The 27,551-nt window shown below is 41.2% G+C and overlaps 2 protein-coding genes across 3 annotated transcripts; one reads left to right on the top strand and one right to left on the bottom strand.

Annotated features, from left to right (window-relative positions):
* The first annotated feature begins 32 nt into the window (after positions 1 to 32).
* emilin2b (elastin microfibril interfacer 2b) lies at positions 33 to 11,677 on the top strand. Of its 2 annotated transcripts, none has more exons than XM_030756547.1 (9): positions 33 to 269; positions 423 to 548; positions 1,099 to 1,280; positions 1,384 to 3,126; positions 10,061 to 10,270; positions 10,346 to 10,399; positions 10,482 to 10,532; positions 10,616 to 10,732; positions 10,968 to 11,677. In XM_030756547.1, exons 1-9 carry the CDS (start codon positions 154 to 156, stop codon positions 11,294 to 11,296), a joined length of 2,928 nt encoding a protein of 975 aa, XP_030612407.1. In that variant the 5' UTR covers positions 33 to 153; the 3' UTR covers positions 11,297 to 11,677. The 2 variants fall into 2 exon arrangements, with proteins under 2 accessions (XP_030612407.1, XP_030612406.1); XM_030756546.1 differs by having other exon boundaries at positions 10,479 to 10,532.
* LOC115799401 (phosphatidate phosphatase LPIN2) lies at positions 11,660 to 27,551 on the bottom strand. Its single transcript, XM_030756548.1, has 20 exons — positions 27,475 to 27,551; positions 21,807 to 22,007; positions 20,858 to 20,953; positions 20,465 to 20,763; positions 20,261 to 20,377; positions 20,030 to 20,153; positions 19,465 to 19,906; positions 18,743 to 18,842; positions 18,397 to 18,584; positions 17,672 to 17,765; positions 17,493 to 17,562; positions 17,323 to 17,406; positions 16,965 to 17,044; positions 16,373 to 16,529; positions 15,521 to 15,669; positions 14,688 to 14,774; positions 14,450 to 14,602; positions 13,836 to 13,950; positions 13,615 to 13,718; positions 11,660 to 13,503 (listed from the first exon to the last, which is right to left on the bottom strand). Exons 2-20 carry the CDS (start codon positions 21,996 to 21,998, stop codon positions 13,359 to 13,361), a joined length of 2,796 nt encoding a protein of 931 aa, XP_030612408.1. The 5' UTR covers positions 21,999 to 22,007; positions 27,475 to 27,551; the 3' UTR covers positions 11,660 to 13,358.

Here is a 27,551-nt window from a genome sequence, read left to right as displayed (position 1 = left end):
GTCACATCCAAGGACGCTGGAAGGAGCTTGTTTAGATGTGTGTACTACAGAGACGGAACAACCCGCAGTGCCTTCACTGATCTCCGGACCCCAGACCATCACTACTGATTACAATCTGAGAGGATACTGCAGGATATAAATATCTTAGCCACGATGCGCGGACTGCTTCTTATTCATTTGTTTTTTCCTCTCATCAGTAGCTCACCTTTTCAGTATAGCATGTTTCAGGGAAACTCATATCCTGGCGGCGAAACGAGACAAAGAAACAAGTGAGTAAACTGGACATCTGTTACTGAAATTATGTTTGCAAATTAGTGAAGTACCTTTTCTTTTCTGTGCGTAATTTAGCGTTTAGACGTTCGTGCATACGCACGAAACCTTTTGCTGCACACTAGGAGTGATTAACAAGTGATTTTGCGCAGAAACTGGTGCGCCTTCGTTGTGCACAAGAACGTGAGCTGCGCTGTGGTGGGAGGCACGGAGAGTTTCGTGCAACCAGAGGTTTTACCGTGTCCACCGGAGCTGCCAAACTGTGCGCAACAAGTGATGTAAGTTCCCAGAAGTGCTGGACATTAGGTGGAGGGCGACCATTCGTTGCTTTTATCAGTATTTTTAAAAATATGAATACTTTTTTGCTGTCTTACAATTGGTGCTGGGCACAAATCAGCGAATACTAATGCATTTATTTGGCAGTTGGGTGTTTTTAAACTAATATAGAGAGCAAAATCTCAAAATTATCAAGCAAAAAGCATCCTATCCAGTCATCACTGGTCATGCAAAGGCAAACATGGGCTGGCATTCCTTTGAGTTCGCCTTTGTTTTGCTTTACTGTTTATTGAGCAACAAATACACCAGTGGCATGTAGTTAATCATGGGTGGCAGGACCAAAATCCTCATGAGTGGAATTGGTGGGAACTGTTTCCTGTCAACTGCATGATTAATGAAATGAGCTGACTGGTGTTTATTTAGTCTTAATTATCAACAACTTTTTTTTGTATTGCTGAGAAGAAGAATTGCAAGAAATCATGTTTGGCAGATTTATTATTTCTAGTATATAATATTAGTATTTAACAAAATACTAATGTTTTATTTTTCCAGATATCAAACACACTTTAGGCCTATGTACAAGATTGCCTACAAGACTGTCACAGAACTGGAGTGGAGGTGCTGCCCGAGGTACCAGGGCCACGACTGCATGGAGTTGAAAGACACCAAACTAGTCCAAACAGAGCGTTTGCCTCATGCTCCAGCTGCCTCTGGACATTTTCCAGCCCCACAAGGTGAAAGACATGTTTATAACATATGGAAGTCTTGCATGAAAATACGTAAAATAAAATGAAATTGTTTAAAAATTGTCTCTGTAATTTTGTGCTGCAACTCCAGAACCGCGAACAGATGGCCAGATGAATCATCCACAGGGAGGGGAGAGGCACTTTGGAGGTCAGATAAGTCACAGGCCCCTAGATGGTCAAAGAGAATCTCAAAGCTCACAACACCTGGAGGAGGAGGTGCAGCGACTATCGCAGATGGTTCTGGACATGCAGGCAAAAATGACAGACATGTCCTCCAACCTGAGACTGGAATTCCAGGAGGATGCCAGTAAAATGGTACTTACACTGCTGAATAACCTCAAACAGCCCGCCAGTGCACAGGGAGCAGGGACTGAAACCATTCAGGTGCAAGGCTTCTCTTTTGACCATAACACAACGCCAATGGATGATGTCATGAACAAGATTAACCGGGTCACACATGATCTCGAGTCCAAGAGCAATACTTTGGATGAGCTGCTGGGTCGTGTCAACTATCACGATGGACAAATTCGTCTATTAATGGATGCCCAGACTCCTCTGTCCACAGCCTCTTCTGCCCCTCCTAGAGATGATGCAGACCTGCGGGCCTACCTGGACGAAAAGATTCAAGCTCTGAGAGAGGAGTTGATGGAGGGCATGGATATCAAACTGGCAGACTTGAAGAACTCTTGTGATTATAAAATTCTGTCAGTTCAGGAACATTGTGAAGTACAGGAAGCCAACTACCTCAGTCTGGCTGAGCTCATGGATTCAAAGGAAACTGACCTCCGCAATGAGATCCAAGACCTTAGAACCCAGCTATCTGTTCCAGGAAAGGAAAACCGCCAGGTATCTGATTCTGTTCTGGCTCAGCTGGAACACTTTGAAATCCGTTTGAACTCAACAGAGAAGTCTTCAATTGCATTGAGCCACTTTGTAGAGGAAAAATTGAGAAAAGAAAGGGAAGAAGTTGTCAGAGACCTGACGGAAACTATGAAGAACAAACTGACCTCTATGGAGGACAGACTCACAACCATGTTGATTGATACAAGCTCCAACTCCCCATCTAGTGGTCAGCCAGCAAGTCCTGATGCTCAGCAGGGAGACATTAACTCTCTAAAGGTCTCTGTTCGAACCCTGGAGGATAGACTTGATATTTTGGACCAGAAATGCTCAAAAGAGTGCACAGATAATTTAACTGTTGTTGAAAATCTTAGGCAAGACTTCCAGAGTTTCAAAAATGCTCTAGATTCTATGGAGACTAATCTCAAAGTCCAGAAAAATGCTAATGGAGCATTGGAGGGACAACTCCTCGACTACAGCAGTATCATTGAGAATGTACAAGGCGAGTTAAGCAACCTTAAAAGTCGTGTGGGCCGTCTAGAGGACCAGCAGTCTCAGACACTCAAAAGCCATAACTCTAGCTGGGGTCAGGTTAAAATGGAGACTGAACAGGAGGCCAGGGACCTTTTGGAGCTTCACAGAGCCCAGCATCAAGAACTGAGAGAACGACTAGATGAGCTGGGCAGGAAGGTGAAAGCTGAGGCCGACCACTGTAGGGAAAACACACAAGATGTAGGGAGGGAGATTGCCCACATGGACAGTCGTATTGTTAATATGGAGACTTTATGCAGCAAGCTGGAGCCTATCTCCACTAGTCTGCAGAGCATCAAAGAAGGGCTGAACAAGCATGTCACTGGTTTGTGGAATTGTGTGAATCAGCTGAACGGCACAGTTAGAGCTCATGCACAAGACATTGGAGGACTGAGGGAGACATGTGAGACTCTTGAAAACCACATCGCAAATATAGAGAGAGATCTCCAGCCTGGTAATGAAGGTAAGCTGCCTGAGCTGTAATACAAACATTAAGTCTTGAAGTATGACTGATTACGTTCTTCTTATTACAAATAAAAAGTTAATTACTGCAGCAGTAAAATACACCCTGCACCAGTCAGTACATGCTGTATGATCGCTAGCTTATCATGCTAACCTTAGCAAGTGATTTAGACATTACTGACATCTAAAACCGGTGGCCAGGATTGGCGCCACAGCAGACGGACTGAACAGACAAGTAGCTTTGACACTAGGGCATCAGGCTCAACTCCCTTTGTTCTTTCATTAAAAAAAAAAGAGAGATTAATGCTGCCAACTTTACAGCCAAAAAACAAATTCAAGCATCTGAAACAACATCATGAACCGGTATGCATAATAACCATAAACACGCAGTGTGCTTATAGCAAATTTGTTTTGAAAGTTTCAAGTGAGATCATGCTTTAAAGACAACCTCGTGAGCTGATGATCACCTTTGTTAAAGAGACACATAAAGTTTAAGGAGAAGCCGACTTGCTTTCAGCAATGTGGGTATTTAAGTATGATTTTTACTTATAGTTGTAAAAGTATATCAGTAGAATTAAGCTGAGGGGGCACAGGACCCATCCGTGATGCAGATGCTGCTGGTGTCATTTTTAGTTTACCATCATCTAGTAAATATCACTGTTCATAGGTACATAGTCTTGCTTTACACTAGTGATCCTCAAACTGTGGGACAGGCCAGTGGTGGGGGCGGAGTGACTGCACATGGGACAGGGACCACCAGGTAAAAACAATGAAATTAATTTGAATAAATTACCAATATGCTTTTTATTTAGGAAGAAATATGCAATAGTTTGCTACTACTATTATGCTTACCTTTAAGTAATGTGAAAGTTTGATCATTTATTATTGTTAGTGATAAAAAAAAAAAGGGTGGTGGGGACTGATTTTTATTTTTTTTAAATTGATTTATTCTGAAATGGGGTGTGCCACAAAAAGATTGAGAACCACTGCTTTAAACATAAAGAGATCCAGGCTTTTTTAGGCTTTATTTCATTCATTATCCTCAGAAGGTTCAGTGGTAGAAACGTGAGATAGCATTGAAATAATTGTAATAAATTTCAGCGTTTTAGCTCATTCCCTAAGCTGGAACTCGTGTTTATCACAGACTGCTTGTATATCTGAGAGGCTGGACTATTGGAGTGTGTTTCAGTGTGTGAGTGAGAGGAAGTTGGATTTTCATTTAGCCATGTTCTCAGTTAAAGCAGGCGGGCTTGATTGAAGACACATGGTTCATTTAATAGACCCCACTTGTGTTGAGCAATGTTTTGGCATAAAGAAATATTACTCACCAGGCTTATTTGTGCATCCAAGTGCACATTTATGTGTGTGTGTGTGTGTGTGTGTTTGTCCATAAACTCTGTATCTGTGTGTATTTAAATTGTTGGGTGTAATAAGTTTTCATTGCATTAAGTAAGAACATCAGGCTGATCTTGTTCACTTAGCTTAAGATTTGGTGCTGCACGTTGGACATTAATGGTGTTTTATCGTAACACTTGGCTTTGATGCTATGAACATGTTTGAGAGTAGATTTTCATATTGGTGCATATGTTGCATACTTCTTGTCTGACACCTATGAGACTGAGCTGGACTTGACTGACTCTGACGGCTTCAAATGTGAACTAGAAGCACACCCATAACATTTACAAGCTGGGGTTCCCCCTCTGGGACCAGCTAGTTTAAGTTACTGGTTTACGAGGAGTTGACGCAGCATGAGGTCTAGGCCAGAATATAATTGGAGGTCAGCTGGAATAAAATAGTTGTGGTCCTTGTTCTGGGTCCACTCCAAGTCAAACCAGAGGACTTCCATCTGAGCATCCATCTTTCTAAGCCATTCTGACATGCCAGTTTTCTTTCTTTTCTTTTTTTTTTAACCAAATAGTCTCTAATAACTAAGAAATGTTGTCACTCCACCTCCTAGTTTTTGTTATAATGTGTCACTGGGACATTGGCAAGTTATTCATGATTTCCACTCTAAGAGAAATTAGAGGCCACTTTGTGCTTGGCTCTCAGTTTGTGTTTGCTCTGCAAGCTACCTTGTACTGCCTTCCACTGCTTATCTGAAGAGCATGGAAAATGCTCTGTCATAGAGACATCGACACACAGTTTATCAAGGACCTCTCATAGGGACTGCTCTTTCTTTCAGAGCCAAGAGCATCAGTGTGTTTAGATTAGGTGCTACCCTCAGTTTTTGCAATGCTCTTGCTTTTCTTTTTGCTCCTTACTCATCAGTTCTATCTACAGATTTCTCACATTATTAACTTGAGCTAATTTCCTGTTGAAATAAACAGAGAATGCTGTGAGCTGCTCTGAGTTTTCACAGGCCATCTGTCAAGATGTTTACCATGATGTCATACAAGTTGTGAACCTTAAAAAAAAAGAGAGTTGTAATATGTCATTTCTTCATTGCATGCTAACCATGACATAGATGTTGTATGAAACCCTAGTGTCCATTCAGCAGTGGGCTACATATTTCTCATGGGAGTCCATTTCACTTTTTCTTATTGCTTCTTGGAGAGTGTTTGGCATACAGCTCTTTGCAAGAGCCTTGAACCATGCCTCATTCTTTATATTTTAACCTGTCACAAAACATATTTCTTCCCATTTCTTTAGTTAAATCTACAAAAAATGTCAAAGATAACACAGTTTGACAGGTATAGAATAGTATTTTTGTGCCAATAAGATGATTCCCAAAGAGTTATTAGTTGAAAACTTGTCATAGTGATAGTGTTCCATTGTGTGTTTTTCTATCAGTCATGGATTAGTCTCCCAAGAGCCTGGACCTGGACTGATAAATGAAAGCTTGCCTAAGAGAGTTCAGGCAGTGTTGAAAAATAAAGGTGGTCATAACAAATATTAACTTTCAAGCTCATTAGAATTGTTCAAGCTCTGTTTTTGGCTTATATACTGTATTTCCATGTGTGTTTGTATGTTTTTCCAAATCACTATTTCCAGTTAGCAAAATATAAAGACAGGAGGGGCCACTTGAGACTTTTGCACACTAATTAATTGGGTGTGTGTGTGTGTGTGTGTGTGTGTGTGTGTGTGTGTGTGTGTGTGTGTGTGTGTGTGTGTGTGTGTGTGTGTGTGTGTGTGTGTGTGTGTGTTACCTAATTCCCTGCGTTAACAGACATCCTTCACGTGTGTTTGACAAGGAGATCTGAGCTTGCTTAAAGTACAGCTCTGTTATGGAAACCTCTTGAGATTAGAAAGCATGCTTTCCTGATTGTGACAAGGCTCAGTGGTTAGTATTTGTAGTTTAATGACCTGTTAGTGATAAGGCACACACACTCTGGTCAGCGGTCAAATATGATAACCTCATGAACCAAAAACAAGATGGGACCTGCAGGAAAGCCCCCAAGAAAAACACAGTCTTCGATGTTTGTCTGCTGCTCTCTGCGGCGGCTCATGTATGCTCCATTGTATCCTAAATTCTGAGGCTGGATTTATTGATTCCTAAATCAAATCAAAGGGCTCAGTGTGTTTTTGGTGACTCATAAAGTCAATCTGCACCAAATTGCTGTTATTATAATGTGGTATGTAGTGTGGAAAGTGGCAGTTCTTGTGACATAAGGGGCTGTCGAAGCCTGACTCTGGCGGGTAAGGGAATTACAACAAAGGGAGGATTTTCCCATGCTTGCTTTGGTGGAGGAATGAAAATTTGTGGTCAATCGTAGCTCAAGCTGCATTTGTTTACAGCTCATCTCTTTCATCAGGACAAGCATTCTCACATGCAGGCATGCATCCTTTGTTTCCCTCTTTTATCCTTGTGACACCGTGTCTGAAAATACTTTGGAGTTCCTCGGATCAAAGACGACTCTCCAAAGAACACACCTCACCTTACACGAGGAGCGACACGGCTAAGAAACACAGGCCAGTGAAACACATGCACATGTGCAGACTCACAGACATACCCCCCCATGCTGTTTTACTGCCGGTCTCTCTGCACATGTTGCGGTTAACAGGCAGATCTCTCTGGCTTCTGCAGTAAATGACCCTTCTGCCCGGGGTAAGGGGATAAGCTGTGTGGTGATTGAACATGTGGCTGTATCTTGGTATGCTGCTGGTATGTCTTTTATGTGCCGATTTCCCTTTTGGAATTGCAACTTAGATGCTGTAGACCAAAGAGTAACCGTGACAATGTGCCTGAAGCCAGGAACATTAATTTGTGGATAAACCCAAGGATTCGCCTCAGCTGTGGGTTTAGTGAATGCGCCAAGTGTGGTTTAGAAGTGATCGCAAAATCATGGCTAATGGGGTATCAGTCTGTTTTTATTTTCTATCTGTTAATGTCTTTAATAGTTAGCTCAGCCAATCACTCACTGTTAGCCTGTTAACGAGGCTTAGCAGTTGCCCTACTATATACTCATAAAAACAACTGCAGGTCTCTTGGAAGTGGAAAAAGTGAATGTGCAACTTTTAACATTTCTAAGGACTGTCAGCATTGGTGCAAACACACTTTAGTGCTGCTTAATGTGAAACCCAGATGTTGGAAGCATAACCAGGAGCACCTAACTGTATAAATTAAAAATTCCTTATAAAGTGTTAGATTATAGTTCGTGGTAGAGTAGAACCGAGGGCATGCTTGGATGGAATGGAGTGTAGAGCAGTTTTCTAGTGTTCCTGAACACTCAGACTGCCATATTGGACCAGTGGTTTATTCTATACACTGTGAGCACTGTTTCTACCTCACATTCACAGCCAGAATCACCAGTTAACCTAACATGTGTGAGGAAATCAGCACACCCAGAGAAAACTCACACAGGCCCAGGGAAACATGCAAACTCCAGCCAGGGCTCAAACCCCCAGCTGGTGTCTGCATGCTAGTCAGTCTAAATAAATATTACCAGCTGACTCTTAACTACCAGCCAAACTCATAATCACTATACACAGCCATTGGGGACTGTAGATAAAGAGTGGATGTAGCCACCCACATGGCTGCATTTAACCCTTGTATATAGGTGTGCAGCAATTCTGTTTAATTGTTTTTATTTATTTATTTTTTTCCTGTGGCCCACCTGCCGTTCCTTTCATTGCGCAGAGATTTCTAATTATGTACTTAAATACTTGGTTGAGAGATTCAGTTCAGTAAGTCAGATTTGCTGGTACAACACCTAACAGCATTGGCCTGTTACTCAAGGTGACCACGCCATTAATCATGTATAACTTTCAGCCCTATAATTAAGCAGCTGAGTTATATAAAAACACACCCTGCATGCAGTTGTCATGAACAAGCAAATTAGCAATGGTAAACAGTCAGTTTTTTCCTTTTTTTTTTCTTTTGTACCAGATTGTAAACATGTTTCCTTTTACTGTAAAGTGGGCCATTTTAATATGGGAGTCTAAAACCAATTTTTCCGCCAAAGCAGGGCTGGGCACCAAGTGGTGCCAGAAAGCTGACATTATCAAAGCACCACACCATTGCTGGCCACAAAGTTGGAACTACTGTCGTCAGTGGCTTTGGGAGGGACTACTGCAAGAAATTCACTGATGATTGGCAATGGGAGCCCATAGATTCTGTCCATCATGACTTTCTTCCCACATAAAGTACCCCAGCTTTTGCTACGTAAGGCTAAGTAATGTTTGGTTCTCTAAACCTGCCAGAAAGTAGGCTGGTTCTCAAGAGGCACCAAAGCCTCTGGCTATGCATTAGCACTGGCATCTCAAGCGGTCCTTCAAGATACTGCAGTTTTGGCACTTCATTGGCTTCGGGCGGTTTTTAGGCCCAGAAACTGTGACTTTCAGGCAGTGCATTGCACATCGGTGTGCAGGACTGTTTATTATGCATCACTCAGATTCCTACATTTGTATGAACTTATAACATTAGATGTAGCTTTTTTATTACATGACATAGACGTAGTTTTGTCTTCCCTTTGTATGTGTAAACAAGACTGATAATAATAACCAGTTAATCATCTTTCGTAGATTTCTATTTGCATACACACACTACACTCACTGGAATCTTTATTAGGTACATCTGTTGATCTGATCAATCTAATTAGCCAATCACATGGCACTAAGTCAGTGCATTTAGGGGACCTGCTGAACTGCATCAGAATCAAGAAGAAAGGCAATTTTAGTGACTCTGAATGTGGCATGGTTTTGGTGCCAGATGGACTGGTCTGAGCATTTCAGAAACTGCTGATCTTCTTGCAGGAGTTTATAGAGAAAAGAGAAAATATCCAGTGAGCAGCTGTTCTCTGGGTGAAAATTCCTTCTTGATGTCAGAGGTCACAGGAGAATGGCCAGACTGCTTTGAGCTGATAGGAAGGAAACAGTAACTCAAATAACCACTTGTTACAACTGAGGTACGCACACCACATCGAACCTTGAAGCAGATGGGCTGCAGGAGTAGAAGACCACACCAGGAGCCATTCCTGACAGCTGAGAACAGGAAACTGAAATTACAGTTACCATGGGGTACAGTTCAGGCTGGTTGTGGTGGTGTAATGGTGTGGGGGCTATTTTCTTGGCACACTTTGGCCCCATAGTGTACCAACAGAGCATCATTTAAATAAATTAAATAAATGACGTTATAATGGACATTCTGACATGTCAACACATCATTCCCAAAGTACTATGATCAGACACTGGCACAGTTAAGTGTCCCTACTGAATAATAATCTGTTAAATGCTTGAAGTGAGAAACATTTATTTGAAGAAAAAGCCTATAAATACTACAGCAAGAGATCAATGTAGCTGATTATAAGGTATTTTTTGTATAGGACTGCATCTTTGTCAGCAGTAAAGTTTCTGACTGTGAGTTCCATTGAGTTATAAGCATGTTAAACAGTCAATATATAACCAGCTGGTGTGTTAACACATCTGCCCTCTAGACATCTGTTTTTCTCTGACCTTTAGCCTTTTCCCATCACTCACTCCATAGCTGTTCTGTTCAGGTGTTCTGGTTAGAGTGGATGACGCAAGACCCCCCCAGGGCTCAAGTAAGGGCCCCAAGGTATTGGTGCGTCCAATGAACACCTCACTCTCTGAGCTGCCTGTGATGGAAACTGGAGAGGCGGGACCCCCCGGCGAGATGACTTCATCCAAATTGCCCAAAGGAACCGATGGGGTCATGATATCTGTTCAGGGGTTTGCTGGAGCCCCAGGTGAGACACGACCACACTGTGCAAGCAATGCTCAAGATTATTTCATGCGGCTTATGTTTTTGTTTTATTTCACAGCATCACCACAAAAACCCACTGACACCCTCAATACCAGAATTCCTACAAGTTCAGGTAGATGATCTTTTTTTAAAATGTTCTGCATTTCAACTGAGCTCATCAAGAGTGAACGAAACTGTTTTTATTCTATCAGCAGATGTGAACATGGCCCTCAGACCTCCTCCTCTGAAACAGGTCATGGCTTCAGGTCAGACTTTATTTATTATTCAGATTCCTTCCTCTGCTATCGTCATGTTTGCCAGCATGTGATATTTCCCTTCCTATATTCAGGTGAGAAAGTATCGTTCTCAGCTGGTCTAACTCTTCCGCCGTTTCAAGGAGCTGTCGGTATCATTCAATTCAATGAGGTGCTGGTCAATGATGGTGGACATTACGACCCTCAGACAGGTATCTCTTAGTATAGTCTTAGCCTACATATTTCTCTACAATTATAATATTTTTTAAAGAAAAAAATCATTAGCATTACTCCCCTGGAGCTCAATGAATTCACAGAGTTTAAAGGGAATCCATCCAATAGTTGCATAAATATTAAAAGTTTGTACCATGTAACTAAATAATACACTACATAAATAATACATTTGGTAAGAATCAGTGAACTAAGAGCATTGTTATGTGTTCTCAGGTATCTTCACAGCTCCCGTGGATGGCCGCTACCTGGTGACCGCTGTGCTGACACCCGAGCAAGGAGAGAAGGTCGACGCTGTCCTAGGTGTGTCCAGTCGCAGCATCCAGAGGCTGAACTCTGCTGGTTTCTTGCCTGCAGTCTCAGCCCCGCATTCCCATGAACTCTGTACCTGCAGCAGCTCGACCTCAGCAAGCCTGGTTCTCTCACTGAGGCGAGGAGACACAGTACGACTCGTCTTACAAGCTGGAAAGCTCGCCAGCTCAGCCTCTGAGATCCTGTCATCCTTCAGTGCTGCACTTCTCTACCCCAGCTCATCAAAACGGTAGCTCCTCCCCCTCTCAGAGATAACTGACATCTTATAGTAGCCATAAGTGAAGTATGGTGCACATTACAGATGATGCACCAAAGCTCATTGATGTTGTATCTATAATTTGATCTCCAAATAATAATTGAGATTATGTCACTTCATGAATATTAATATATGGTTTCCACTGCAGCATTTATATTGTAAAATTCTGTTTAACATTGTTCTGAAATATTTGCTTGAGCATGCAATTGTCTGCAGTAATGTGAGTTTCCTCACATCCACTGAGTAATCACTGATACGGTTTAATTACTTTTTTGTACTCATAACCTCCCCCAGGACTTCCAGGTAACACACAATGTATAAAATAAGCTTTGTCCTTTAAATACAGTCTTTGTTTTATTAATGTTTCATCCAACATGTTTTAACTGTCTCAGTCCTATACATACATTAAATATACTACTATACATTAGTTTATATACAGTAGCTCTGCAGTTTGACACCTTAAAAACAATTACATTTCTGATTTCAGAGCATGTATTTATCAGAAATCTTGTCATTCATTGTTCTCTCACTTATCTTAGCGTAAATTAAATCCACACAAAGTAATCACAGCAATCTACAGGAAGACTCAAGGCAGCAGAAAAGTTCTTACTCTAAAGTGAAAATTACCTTCAGAAAACTAGAAAAATACTGTGTTCTCTTCACACAAAGTTTGTCACTTTCATAGAAAGAATACAATTAATTTTACTGACAGTAACATCAGACAAACCTCAGTAAACATTAAAAATTAAGTTAAAATAACTAAATGATTTTTTTAAGTAGCAGCAGCAATATCATTTTTTTGTAAGTTGCAGTAATACAATTAAACTCACAAGCAAATCATGTCACAATTTTCTTCTGAGCATATTAGTGCAAAATCCTTCAGCTTTTTAAAAATATACATTAAATAAAACTATTAGAAAGCGAATAAGGCGTTAACGGGATGACTACACAGCTGTTCTGTATACACCAATAAAGCAATACAGCTCCATGACTCACCTGTACAAAAATTCAAATCATACCTAATTTAATTGGATTTCTCTTTACATGTAGTCTTCTTGGGTCAGCTAAACTACTCCCAGCGTTGCTACTGCTTTTAGAGCGCATTTTTCTCACCATTTGTACTTGTGTGCTTACAAAGCACGCTGAATCTATTTTGCCAGAAACGATGAATTTTTAACTTAAATTTCATTCTCGGGAAAAAAAACTTGCAGGAAGAAAAATGTGGTGAGGAAGGCAGGAAGTAAGTAATGGTCATGTTGGCGAGGCTAAAATACTTTAAATCTGCTGTGTGCCAGCGCACAACAGTGCTCCACAGTTCTGTTTTTCCCCCTCAGTAGAACTACACAGTGACAGTCTGACCCTGAGGAGCAAATTCACAGTACAAAACTATGAATGTCAGAAAACAGCCTGGAATGAAAGACACTGCTTGGACAGACTGAGCTCTCTCACCAGTGATCACTATCAACACTAAAGTCTGGTCACTCTGCTAGAAGTTGATCTTTGCGCTTTGCTGTCTGTTGTTAAAAACACACGTGCAAATGGTCAGAAAAGGACTTCCCAGGAGCGATCTAAAAATAGCAGCATTGCTGGAAGCGGTCCAGAGGTGCACAAGGAGACGACCTTGAAAGGGAACTCATCCAACTTTAAATGAGGTATACTTTTTAAAATTTTGTGTGAACTTGCAGGATTTTGTTGTCATGACTCATATGCTGGATGACAGCTTAATTCTACAGTCTGTTTCACACCAAATGTTTCTGCACAGGTACTATACCTCTACTGCCTAAGTCCTTAAGCAACTTCTACTCATGTAAGGAAAACTTTGCAAAAGTCTTCAGATACAATTCTACGAAGGGACTATTATTCTAGTCGAACAAAAATGTTGCGGATTAAAAATATGGGGCGAATCAATATCTCAAGCTCATTTTCCTACAGCAGAACGACACTGATAATATGAAACCATTTCAGTGGGCCAAAGGTCACAGTCAAAATAACCACTGAGTTAAAGTGATTTCAAAGTGTGGGGCAGGGTGGGAAAGTAGTTAGAGCAGCTCTTCGAAGCACACCTCAGTAATGGGCTGTTTCCAGAAAGAGAAAGAGCTGAACTCTGGGCAGCTGAAGGTGGCATTGTGTTGTGTACTCCGTAGAGGGAAAACATGTTCCACCAGCTCACTCAACCGGCTGTATCTGCCAAATATTTAAAAAAAAAAAAAAAGCAGCAGTGAAAACAATGAATGTCTGTCTGACAGAAACAGCTGGCAGACTCATACTGACTCCGGGGATGGGTCGCCTACTTACGATGTTTTATTGCCTTTGGCTTGTTCAAGGATCAGCTCGCCCTTCGGATTCACTGTGAATATCCGGCACACAGGAACGCCCACTTGCTTGTAGGCAAACACATCCTTGTATACGAAGGAGAAGACATTAAGGATAGCTTCCCTCATTTCTTTCATAAAAATTCAATTAGCTCTAAAAGGAAAACTTCAGAAATACTAAAAAGACAAAGATGAGAAACTCACACTTTCTCTGTTTCCAAAGGCAGCATAGAAGGGGTGTGTGTTTGGGAAGAACAAGTTCTTGATGTCTGTGAGGCATTCGATTTTGAACTTCTCAGGCTTCTTTTCTATGATTTCTCTAACAAGGAAACGAAAGGATTAACGAATTAACTTCTGTCCTTCTGCTGCTGGAGTGGCCTTCTTTTAACTGAGCTAATTCTGTATGACTTTAAGACTGATTTAAAATCACTGAATGTTCTAATGAGCAGCAACCATGCACAGTGCTGACAGGAGTAAAATGTTTGATTCACTGATGTGTGCCAAAGAAATAAAAAGCTGCACTTCATTTTTGCAGGTTTGGTTTTTAAAGTTTCCAGTCAGCAGCCACTCCACAGTGTGAGAACGTGTGACTAGAGCTGAAATAACAGTTCATCAAGGACAAGACAAAGCAAAATGATTGTAATTTGCATCGTGATAAAAGGCTTCCTCTATAATTCTGTTTTATATTCACTGTAATTTTCCTGGAGAGCGCAAACACACAGCTCTTAAATCCTGTAATAATTCTCAGCTATTCAAATAGTGCTGCTGACTGGAACAAGCAGAGCATAAGAAAACTGAGAGGACTTTATTTTTTAAACCTGTGAAAGGCTGAGAAGAGGCTGCTTGGGGAGAGAAGGAGGGGTCCCTGGGGCAGGAGAGTCCCTCTGTCATTCACCCAGTGTAGATATCCTCGAGTCATGTCAGCCATGCCGATGGCTCGAGCCGAGCAGTACAGGAACTTGTAACCATTCCTGCAGTGGAAAGATAGTCACTTTACTTGTTGACGTCTTTATGGTCTAACAGAACGTAATCGTGGAAACTGTTACTGTTTCTTACTCGTGCACTGAGTGGTAAAGCTTAGCGATTCCCTGGTGGGTCCAGTCTTTACCCAGCTGAGGCAGAATCTGACCAAACACATCTGATCTGTGGAGAAAGTAGATGTAATGAAGTTATTTTCTAATGACAAACAGAATCACTGGATAAAAATTTGAACAAATTCTGCAGCGTCATATCTGATGACTGAATGCTGCAAATTGTCAGTATGCCATCATAACACTCTGACCTGTAAACTCAAGTAATTCTTTTTAAAAGGCAATACAAGTAAAACACATTTATAATTAATTAAAATGACACATTATAGCCAGCGTATTTTCAGCTTTAGAAGTGGTCACAAAAGTTGAACTATGACCTATGAACTAAAATGACCTGTTTTTAGGATGTAAACAAAATCATCTATCCCCTATATTTATTTATTTAATTTTTCTTAGTGATCTTAGTGATTGGAGCAATCTGCCAACTTCACAAACAGGTCAAACAATTCTGCGTCATGGGTGTGTACTAATCCATCCATCCTCTTCTGCTTATCCTGTTCAGGGTCTGACACAGGGCTTTGTGCTCCAGTCGGTCTGAACTTCATATGGAGGCTTGTCTATTGACACCTACAGTGTGAGCAGAGGAACTGCAGTTTCTGGCTGCACAGGAAGGCCAGTTAGAACCCTCTTAGCATACTGTTGCTGATAAATGTTTTTCCTAATGCATTTTAGAGTTTCCATTACAGAAATGATTACTTGGACCTGAGGCTGTACGGCACATGAGTCTTAAAAAACCCTGGGATAATTCTCATTAAAAAAAAAGACAATATAATGAAGTAGTTTGCATATTTCCCATACTTGGTAATAGTCCCATCGATGTCAGAGATGATGACCTTGTCATCCCAGTTCCACAGGTAGATGGTCCCCGCACAGCGGCACGTTCCCTGGTACTGAGTGGTTATGCTGAAGGTCGCGTCATTTGGCCCCTCTCTCAACTTCAGACTGGCCTGTGACACACACAATGATTAAAGATCATTTTTTACAAACATTGCATAAAGAAGCACTGAGTTTCAAAAAACACAGTCAAAGTGAAGTATTACTTGTGGTATTAGTTACCCTCCACCATGTGAGCAACATATTAGCTAATTTTATGGCAAAAGATATTGGAGGAAATCTCATACATTGCAGAGAATGCTTGATATACTTATATTAGTTCATTAAACATCCTGTTATTGTGGCCATTATCCATTAAATCTACAAGAATAAAAAAAAATAAAGCTTGTCATTTAGTAATCACCATGTCAACAGTAATCTTTGAGGTCAGCAGGCTATACTTAGATTCACCTGCTGCTGCCTTTGCTTTCTAAGTTGTTCTGTTCATGCTCTTATCAGTTTTGTTTTATTTCTTGTCCACATTCTCACTTGTCAGTATGTTTATATGCAAGTGTGTGCTGTCTGTCACTTTCTGTATGAATGCCTGTGTTTGTGTTCTAACTTTATGCAAATCATCCAGATAAGATTTTAATACAGTTAGCATCAACGTGGAAAACTCAGTTCTGTATTTCAAGGCTGCAGGGAGTCAGTGATCTCCTAATCTCACACTTTTCTCTGCACTTCAATGTACATAATCAGAAATTTAATGACTCAGAATGAGTCTGTTTCTGTCTTTTCCCACTTAATCACACAGCTGTAAGCAGTCAGTGGTCTTACTATCTGATCAGATGAAAGACGGAGGGATTTCTTATAAGAGTGACAGGGTTGTGGTGCTTGGTTTTCTGTCTGCACACGCTCAGTAGGTGTCAGAGCAGGAGCCGCAGCATTCAGTTCTTTGGTCTCATCGTCGCTGGACCACTCTGCAGCTTTCTGCCTGGAGAAGAGAACATAGTGTGAAGGAAAATGCACAAATTCTGCATTTGACCAGGAAAGAGTTACGTCAGTGTGCAACAGTGTCAAAATAAGCACAACAGCAGGCCAATTCAGTGAGACATTTATGGTATATAAAATGCCATTCAGGAACACCACCCTGCAGAGTTGTTTACAATCAACAGAGGGCAGCAGACCTCCTAATTTGCCTCCTAAGTATATATTTTTAAAGCTAGAATCTGCTGGTTCAAACAATCCTTACCATGTTTTTTTGTTTGTTTCCTGGATTCATACTGAGTTTGAGTTGTGTAATGACAGCGCTGCCTGCTGACTAACATGCTAATCCACCCTCTGTGGGACATGTTTACCCAACACTGCTTGTGCTGGTGTGTGACTGTAGTGTTGTTATGAGGAAGCCAGAGCTTTGTTGCTGACTCACTGTGTTTCTGGGGCCTGGTGGAGGGCAGGGCTCTCGCTGGTCAGAGACTCCTGTCTCTCTAACTTGGTCTCTGATGATAACTAAGAAGAAGAAGCAATGCTATTAACTTCTCCTGCTTGGGATAAATACAGAGGAATAAAAAAACAATGTGCACTAAAAGGTTGTTTCATAAGAGAGTGAAGAGTTTTTACATAATGATGCAAAGCAGTGATGTAATTGTTACTGATGCATTTAGGAGACCTGTTCCTCATCTGTCTCAATTCATTTACAATGCAAAGTTACTGATTACCACTTGGCACACTCAAAAATAGAAGTGTTTCACATAAGGTAAGAAATTATTAATGTCATAGAAGAACACCTGCTTCACGCTGCTCTTTCTCCAGAACCACCAGCGTCCAGACTTTTTCGGCATTTTCTCCTTTACCCAGGCCTCCTCTGTAGCCTGTCAGTCAAACAACAGATTCATGTGGATGTGTTCAGGGTCCAGATATAAGCAGCTAAATCTTTAAACATTACACTGAAGGATACCTTTGGCAGGTTCTTCTGGAAGGCCTGCATGCTGAGTATCAATGGTGCTGCCAGTGTCCAATTGTAATACCTGAAACATAAAGTTTCAGGAGCTATAATGCACAAATGTCTCAAAGATTATGGAAAAATTATAAAACACTGGTGAAAGAGTGCACCTGATGGGGGGCAGGAAGACTTACCTGTTTGCAATTCGAACCACCAAATTAGGATTATCAATAATTGCTGGATTCTCTGCAAAGTCATTGTAGGTTATGATGTGCTCCATGAATTTTTCTGGAACAACAACAAAAAAGCCACAATAAAAATCAAGATGGCAACCCATATTGATTTATATTATATAATAGTTTAGAAGAGCTGTGAGTGAACAATATAATGCAGGGCAGGGCATCAGCTGACGAGTGCAACCAGGAGCGTGCGCGCTGTTTTTCAACATTCATGGTTGTGTACCGTGACTTTGTCCTCCAGGGTGAGACTGTTATTGCTGTTAAAGGAGTTCTACTGTACAATCTTGAAAGCAAACATTTATGTGCATGCAGCTGTGTGCCGGTCCACCCTACACCTATGCCAGATTTGCTTGCCTTTGACTTCCCCAGAATGAAAACCAAGCTAAGAGATTGCCTTTTTGACACATGGGAAGAGAACCGAGTGCAAGAGGACCGAATCGGACTTCTAGTCAGAAAACAAAAAAATGTTCTATAATGCACGAAAAGATGACGTTAAAGGGGAGACTGGCTAATTTGTTTGACTATTTTTAATGGGTAGAGTCCTGAAAAGTTGTGATCACACTTTGTATGAATATATATATTCTGTATAAACAACATGGTTGTTAGCTCCTGTATTTAGCAGTAATCATGTTTACTAGTGTTCCTCCAATGAAAAGCTGGCATTAGAGATATTTAATTACCTTTAGAGATCTCTGAGTTCTCACCGACACCACCACACAGCGACAGTGTGACGTCCGGCAGGTCTCCAGCAGAGTCAGAGAGGCACTCAGTGCCACTGTCCGCCGCTGCGCTGCCCACTGACTGGGGTGACTGTGATCCAGAGCGCCGTCCCGTCTCCACCCAGTGCTTATGACCCTGTTCTGACTCACTGAAACAAAGAGTGCAGTTTGATACACTAAAATCATTAAGTAGCTCCCATATTTACTTGATTCAATAGTGTACCGTGTTTTAATTAATTTCACCACTTTTAAAGCTCTTCTGTGTACAGGTATGGCAGGGTAGCTGAAAGGGTTTTCAGGTATGTACCTTTTTGGGAAGTACCGGGCAGCAACATCAGGTTCAAGTGCAGTGAGGTCTTCCAGGTAAATATCTTCAGGTCCCTGGTGTTGGCTTCGCTTCCTCACACCTTTGTGAAAGGAAAACAAAATTTACTGTCTTCTTGGAAATTACTGACTTTCACTTCACTTTTCTCTTTTGCGTATGAATGCAATGCAGTCCCAGACAAAGTATGAACAGAAACCACATCCTTCCTGTCAACATTCACATACATTCTGAATGGGTGTAGTTCAGAGAAAGAGTGTAGGTCTGAAACATTCTCAGCCTTTTCTCCTAGACTTATTTTTATGGATTTTCTCTTGTGATATTTACTTTATATTTTTGAGGACTGATTTAAGTTTATTAGTAGCTCTTCTTTTTAAAACAGGGAGCTGCTGGGTCTCTTTTTTGGTACTCTTTTCTTATACTTGTCATTGTGCTATTAGGGGGAGTTCTCTTTCCAAGTAAGGGAGGACATTGGGTTGTAATAAAATGAAATGAAAGGTTCAAAGCCTCCCTTGTCATCTAAACAATTCTCCTACAGTTCCTTGGACAGCGTGCTTCTGTATTAAATGGCAGGGGAACTATTCAGGCATTTGTTTACTCTTTTTTTTTATATTCATACTGTAAGCTGAAACAAGTTCCTTCATTAAATTACACAACCTATATAAATAAAAATTTTTTAGAATAAGGTACAAAGGAACTTGCATTACCCCTCCTCTTGATGGGTGAGTCGGTGGCTTTTGAAGCAGCACTTGGGTCAGGAGAAACAACTGCCGAGTCTCCAGTCTGGTTACTATCTTTGCTGGCAGCTGAGCTGCTGTCCCTGCGGGATGGAGGTGAAGATGTCCACCTGGTCTTGCGTGCATTTTTTGCACTGAGGTCAGGGTTGCTTGATAAACTCGAAAGGTCTGGATTGGTTTCTGTAATGTCTGCACCATGTGATGAAGCAGCAGGGGGCTGCGCTTTGCAGCTGCACTCATCAGGTTTGATGGTCCGGGGTTCAGGCTTTACAATACTGCAAATGGCATCTGTTCCCTGTCCTCTTCTGGACTCTTCCTCTATGGCTTCAGAGCTCAAAATAACCCTGAAATGTGTGTTCTCTGAGGGAGTGATGGTCAACATCTTTGGCTCAGATTTGTCCTTTTTGTTGACCTGACAGCAAAGACAGGAAAAACTTAAATACACATAAATACCTTTTAGAAATTCTCAGCAAATCTTTGGTTATGTATAACTGAATGACAAGAAGAAGTACTAGTCTAGGTTTAAGACTGATACCCTGGTAGATTCAGGAAACTCCCCCCAGGTCCACTGCATGTGAGATTCCACCCTGAGCATGCTCTCTGCCGGCTTCACCATCAGCTCCGAATCACTCTTCGGTGACATGGGCTCAGGCACTTCTCTGATGTAAGCAGAAAACAGTGATTCGATTTATTCAGCTCTGTTTTGTCTAATTGTTTCTCTCTGTTTGTACAAACTGTACATATTTGAATGGTCAAAGGGCCGTACGTAGTGCAGGGCGACCAGTCGCCATCAGAGAATGGGTAGCTGTCCCATTCAAGGGCGGTGAGTGGGGAATGTTGCCTGTGGTCCATATTCTCCTTCAACACAGACAGTGAAGATGCTCTGATGATAGGAAACAACAATGTAATAATGCAATTACAATGAATATTAGATCAAATTTAAATTTTCAAAGTAATCACGTCCACTCACCGTCCATTGTGTGAGTTTTGCTCTTCATCTGAACTGAGCTCACACAGCTCCAGCTCCCCACCTGCAGATGCTGTTGTTTGCTCCTCCTTACGTGGCTCAGCTTTGTGTTTTCTCCTGCGTCTCTTCTTCTTCTTACCAGCCGCGCTGGGGCAGAGCTGGAGGTTTACAGAGACTGGTTCTTCCAGACTGAGGGGCTGGCTGGTCTCTGCTGTTGATCCCCCACATCTGGATTCTCTGCTCCTGAACAGAGGCTCTTCTGTGGGGATAGGCGAGGTCACCAGGTGGGCTGGAACAATCTCCTGTTTTGGAGAAAAATTAAAAATATTTACAAAAATGCGCAAAGGAAGACAGAATTCTGCTCAATTTTCTTTATATTGTGTGTACAAAGCTCACGTTATTCTGCTCTGTCTCCTGCACAAAAAAGGCCTCTCCATTGTCTCCAAGCTTCATGTGTAGCTCCACAGGTTCTCCATTGATCTCTATGTCAATCTGCAGAGTCAAACAACAGATTTCAAAAGATGCTTACAAACTTTGTGCAATGCTTTACTGTGTAACAGCTCACCGTGTTCTCCTCAGAAGGCCTCAGGTTTTATCAAACACTAATGGGACTTAACAAAAAATGATATATTTTTTTGCTGATATTTGACTTTAGAGTTCTATTTTTTCCTGCTTGGTTTGCAGTTACAGAATGTTTTAACCTCTATGTGATTTACAGACAGTGAAAACATCTGTCAACCACAGACTACTTCCTGTTCCTGTCAGCCTCTTCTGTAAACCTACCAAAGATGAGCCTGTACTGTACGATGCAGGTTTTTGAAGAGGATGCAGCTCTTTTAGCTGGGAATAAGAGGCTGAATTGAGCTTTAGTCTATGTATTCTGTCTCCATCCTCAGTTACCCACTACACAGAGGCTATAAATAGAGAGAGTGCAGTGTGCTCTTGTTAGAAGCAGAGAGTGGATTGGATGGTAATGTGGTTGAGATGGAAGAAGAGAGGCAAAGAGCAGTCAGATGAACAGAAAATCTATTGTGCAGCTCCATAACAACAGTCAGAAATGGCTGGTTCATTCTGCAAACTTAGGTGCTCCACATAATACAAAATTAGTTATTAAGATATATGAAGAGTACAGCTAATATTTAAAGAAAAATGTTATACATGTATTGAAATATAAAAATGTTTCCTTCAGAGCAGAACACGTTTTTTTTTTAACTGAAATTAATCTTGCACATTTGCAGAACCTCAAAATGTCACAGCATATTGAAATTTTGTGACAACAGATTATAACCACAGATGTGCAGCTTTAGCACTCGCGCACTTTTACTTGAAACAGGTAGACACTCACTACTTTCTCCCTGGAGCGCAGCACCCCCAGTTTTCCAAAGCGGACATGGAAAGGAGAGCACTGGAACGTCCCATCGGGCTGTCGGACCACAATCACGTCGATGCAGCCGGAGAGAGTGGCCTGATTGATCCCTTTATAGAGCTCCTTTACTGTCACCAGCACCTGGCCCGCCAGCTGCCCCACATAGTTCATGGTGTTCACCTGTCAGCAGAAATAGCTTTCATTAATTAACACGTTACCTCCTGCCTCCTCATTTTGCCTGAATTAACAGCAGAATCAAACCATTAAGTCATTTTTTTCCCGTCTTTCTAGGACATGGTTCGTGTAAGGCTCCTGTTCAGAATAGTCTGCAAAGGAAATTCAAGTTGGTCCCTAAACACAGCGGCTCTGTCCCATTTTCCTAAAGAGTCCTGAGCTGATCAAGGCTTAATCAGGGCCTCGGCTGCAGCACCAAGGCTGCTGTAGATTAGACCAGAGAGGACAGAGTGTTTCTGTCTCCACAAGGAGCAGAAGTCATAATCGGTGGGCCAAAATGGACCCACCCAAGTTAGGTCACTATAACCAGTTAGTTTAGCTCTCTGTTAACTTAATGTACCCATTTTGATTGATCGTTAAAAACATGAGTATCCTCGACAGTTATGAAAGACCTTTGCACTGTTTGTACAGCTGGTTGTAAATCTGTGACAGTTTTATGTTTATGTTTGTGTGCCTGCATTCACAAGTGATCGAAACGTGTCACACGCTACCCCCGACTTTCTTTATTAGAGTGAAACTGACTGATTTAACCTGAAATCTAGATTAATTAGCAATTCAAATAATACAGAAATGAAAAGAGAGTGCATAACTTCACACTGGTAGCCCAATTCTTATTTTGTTCACATCATCTTTCTCACTGGTTGCTCATTTATAAATGGTTTTCTTAACGTTTATCATTTTCACTAACATATTTCTGTTTTTATGCACATCACTGCCCACTATAATCATCACCAGCGCTGGAGCCATTTATACAGAGGCTATATTATTATCCCATCGGTTACATTTTGACCCTCGTGTCTCCTTCACCACCTCTTATTTTAGTCACAAATCACTTTGCTTTAGAAAAATTCTTCTGGCATGTCGACTCAATGTGCAAGCATTCGTTTTTATTTCTATTGCTGCTTTAGTAACAGCTGAACATTTACTCTTCTCTGAATGTTTCAGGTCATTACATCCCTACCTGATTTATTACAGCAGGACTTGAAGCTAAATGGTGTAGATTTTTTTTTTTTTTTTTTTTTATTTTGTGCAGTGAACCTGCACGACTGGCACAACAGGCACTCCTCTGTGTCTCATATTTCAGGGGTATTAATAATAATAATCAAATGTGTGGCATTCATGAGCAGTTTTCAACAAATTTTGTGCAGTTCTGGTGAATCTGATTTGAAACAACGTGAAGGTCAATAACACAGTAGCTCATCCAGCTTACAATTCAATATCATTCACAGCTTATTGCTCATAAAACAGCAAAGGTGACCTTGACCACAGTTTGGTTGAACTGTGGCTAGACAGACGGACAGATGAGGGGGGAAAAAAAAAGTCTTTGCATGAAGTGAATTTGATTGAGCCAGCCAATACAGAGCCAGTGCAACACTGCTCCAGTTTTCTACTGTTCTTCATCAAACAACTTTATCAAAGAATGCTCGTGTGAATCCGAGGTCTTCCATCAACACAGCCCCAGTATTAGCTTGCATAATAAACCATTAGTCCATCTGAAGATCTAATAGGACTCTGTGCTGTGGACAGTCAGATACAACAACACTTGGTAAGAATTGTGACTCACCATCACTAGAATGGTCCAAACACACTTCTTATACTGGCCAATAAGAGTGTAAAATCTACAATGACCTGTCGTATGTGCTCATCATAAGGTAAACTCTGGCCTAAGCCGTTTATAGTCAGAACTGTCACTGTGCATTTCCAGAATATTTCTAAATTAAATCATTTGCAGAGATGTCAGCAATAATTTTATTTTATTAAACTTAAAACTAAATCAGGCTCAGTGATTGATTTGAACATTTTAGGGGGATGTGTAAGTTTTAAATCTATATTGAGCGGATTGAGTACATTCTTACACTTGCATCAACACACAACTACACTTTACAAATATTATGTTATTAAGTCAGATCACTGATAAAAATCACTTTTGGTCAGGTTCATCACAACTGTCTCCTGTGTCTCTCCAGTACACAAGGTATCACACTGTGTCATTACTCAGCTCATGCAGACCTGCTTTTCTTATTTACCGTATAACACCACAGCAAACAGAGGCCATGTTTTCAGAGCTTAAACTTGTATTTAACACACCTCAGTTCATCTCCTCAGCACGTCAGTCGAAGTCATACAATTGTCATTATGTTGTCATTTTGCTCAGCACCTACAATTACTGAACCCAAATGTTTTAAGTTATGTGTTTGCAACATGAAACCTGACATGGAGATAAGGATTTCTCACATTTGAGTTATTGTGCTGTGTTGTGTTGTGTTGTGTTTGGGGCAACAATTAAGAGACTAAATGTGAGCCGCTTACCAGCTGCATGGACTTTGAAATCATTCAGCCTCTAAGACTGGAAGCCAGTGTTCCAATTAGCACTCTAATGTGATTAGACATTAGATCAAAATCATACTACCAAAAATCATAACTATGATTAATACACATAATGTGGTAAGAAGGCAATAAACTAAGTACATCTTATTGGGCCTTATATTACTGGCATGATCATGTTGTTACTCTCCTGGTGATCACTCTGTAAATTAGTCAGCAAAAGCAAGGAAAGAAAAGGAAAATCTTTTTGTTAATCAACTATTTTTTCTATATAATCTAGTTTCAACTTCTAATATGTCTAAATGTATGTATAAACAGAGCAACACTGAAGATGAAGGCCACCTTAGCTCACACAGTAAGAAAGAAGTCAAAGTAGCTCCTCAACTCACTAGAGTCCAGAGGGACTTCAGGTGCAGCCGCTGGTCCTCCTGCTCTACAAGTGTCCTTCCTGAGGACTCCATGTGCTACCTCCTTCTCTCCCCCCCACCCCGTCCTCCTCAAGCAGCCTGCTTCTGGTCTGTGCCCTGCAGCACAGTTCCTATGACCTTTCTACATGCAGTGAGGAAAAAAGTACTCCAAGCCTGAGCTCTAAAACACTTACATAATCTATTTCAGCACCGGGCCCCCAGTCACTGCCAGCCTTTGCTCAAAATGTGTTTAAGCACTGCAAAACACCTTCAGGGAACACTTTAATCTAATGGATTTTGATTTGAATAAAAGTTTACAGTGTAAAATGTGAAAAACTATGCAGAACAGCAGGTGCCAGAGCACACCATCATGCAACTGTTAGTATGTAAGAAGGGAAAACTAGGTTAAGGCCATGGATGAAACAAGATTTAACCTGTTGTTGGATAGACATAAAAAAAAGTCATTGTTCTACAGAAACCCTGAATGTGTGTAAAATATCAACAATCCATCTCATACTTGGGTATTCAGTGGTGAGAAGACCACAAATGTTACTGAACGATGCACTGTGTGCAGCAGCATTTAACAATGCAAGTCGATAACATTACACTGTTACACTGTGCTGAATTCCTGTAATGTGCTGTTGCTTCCCCTCCAGCTGTCAACCAAAGCGTGCTGTACACCGAGAACTGCAACGCTCATGTAATGTTCAAAGCAGAAGTGTCTAGATGAGAGTCGTCGGGACACAACAACGATCTCCAACAAGAGCTCCCTGTTGAGCGGACTGTGCACTGTCTGCTTTATCTGCAATGCACACAACCAAATTTAGAATGAGTCTGACTCCCACAGCACTTCTGTCACACACATTATAATCTCTATACAGAGACATGGGCATTCCAATTTGTAGAATGTAGGCAAAGGACAAGATATTTGGTAGATCTTTTTCTGGTATCTGTTAAAAGTACAAAAGACCAGTGACATCTGAGCAGGCTCTGGTTGCATGTAGGCAAATGGTCAATTTACTTGACTGGTAAACATCCCGTAGCTCTATTAGTTTTCTCAAAGCTTTTTTCCTGCAGGCACAACCTTAAGTCTTAACCCAGATATCCCCGCGCTGCACTGAAACTCTGAAAATATTGGCTGGTATCCCCAGAGGTTCCCACATTAAAGATAGAATGGTATGATGTTCAGTACAGCTGGAGAGCCAAAGTGTGTGGGCTTGAAATTAGCTGGATTTATCCAGGACGTAGCAAGAATACACAAGTCCAAAACATTACGGCCCACTCACTTTTCAGTAGGAGGTGAGTGAAAAAAAACTGCACAAGCCCATGTTTTGTTTCATACCTACAAACAGTATAAAAGATGGACATAGCCACTGTGACGCCACCCATTGTTTTGTGAAGTGCCATTATGAAGCCTATAGACATCTGTTTTGAAACTGGATGTGACAAGCAAGGGATGAACCAGACTGTGAAACTGCTCACGCGCCACAATTTGAGACAAGCTGTTGGCCAATGAGCATACTCCTCTGACTGTAAAGAGAACCATAATTATCAATATGGACTTAACAGTTTATTCAGTATGACCTGAAACTAACAAATGAGCCTATAAAGTCATCAGGAAAATGTTTACTGAGGTCACAGAGCGAGAGAGCTGAGGGTCATTTTTCTATAGAATTCTATACAACAGGAAGTCTCTTCATAACCAGAGGCGTCGCCCCCCGGTGGCCGTTAAACAGAATGCAGACCCAGAAGCTACAGCCATATTTTTTCATAAAAAATGGGAAGTAGATGATAAAGATGGTTAAAAAAAAAAAAAAAAAAAAAAAAAAGCTCATCAAAAAGTTAGTAAGCAGACCAAAAGGCTTCTGTTTCAAATGCCAGGATCTGTCTGGGCCTCTTCCTCATTCACAAGAATCAATTTGTATTCATGTGATGTCCTATATGTCACAATTTAACATAATATAGTATGTTTTGTTTTAGGTCCTTTTTTGGTTGCATTGCAAAAATGGCCATATACAAATCCAGCACATCCACGACACTCTCTCTGTGTGGGGTGACAGGACTTTAAAGGGTGTTAATCCAGTTTACAGTCTTGTAAACAGGATTACGTTCCTGCTGTTCACTACATTCAACTGTCCAACGTGATAGCGCGTCGCGTCAGACAGGTGTTGTTTTGACCAAGGCTGTGTAAATGAGTCTGCAGGTTTTCTTTAAAACCACCTTGTTTTATACAAGATGATTTAAAGATATAAACATTGGGCGGGGGGGGGGGGGGGGGGGGGGGGGGCAAGTCCCCATATTTAAGTAGCTGGAAATGAGAATGTTTGACATTTTTGGATGTTAACTGACTTACTCCAAGCAGCAGGCTACACGCACCTGTAGATTATATGCCAATAATAAAAAATAATCACCTTTTGTTGACATTTCTGCAGTAAAGCCTATGAGGCATTTAAGTACACAGTTCTTAAACCTTAATTATACGCCAGAGGTTGACTGCTACTCGGTATCTCAATTCTCCACAAGCAATCCTCAATCAAACAGGACTTACGAGTTACATACGAGCCGCTAAATGACTCCTTCAAGGACTCCGCAGCGGCGTAGAGGAGCGACATTAATCATAAATTCTTCTCTGGCTTTTAAATGAGCGTATGCGGGGACAGCGAGCGCTTAAATCATCCTACCTGCTGGAGTACAGGTTCACTCGCAGGAAGACACACCGTCACTCAGCCTCTCCGCCGGCAGTTTGCCGAGTTCCTGC

Source organism: Archocentrus centrarchus, chromosome 20, assembly GCF_007364275.1.
Source record: "Archocentrus centrarchus isolate MPI-CPG fArcCen1 chromosome 20, fArcCen1, whole genome shotgun sequence".
Classification (NCBI taxonomy): Eukaryota; Metazoa; Chordata; class Actinopteri; order Cichliformes; family Cichlidae; genus Archocentrus; species Archocentrus centrarchus.
Note: the sequence above shows the minus strand (reverse complement) of the source record. Positions and strands in the feature narration are given on the sequence as shown.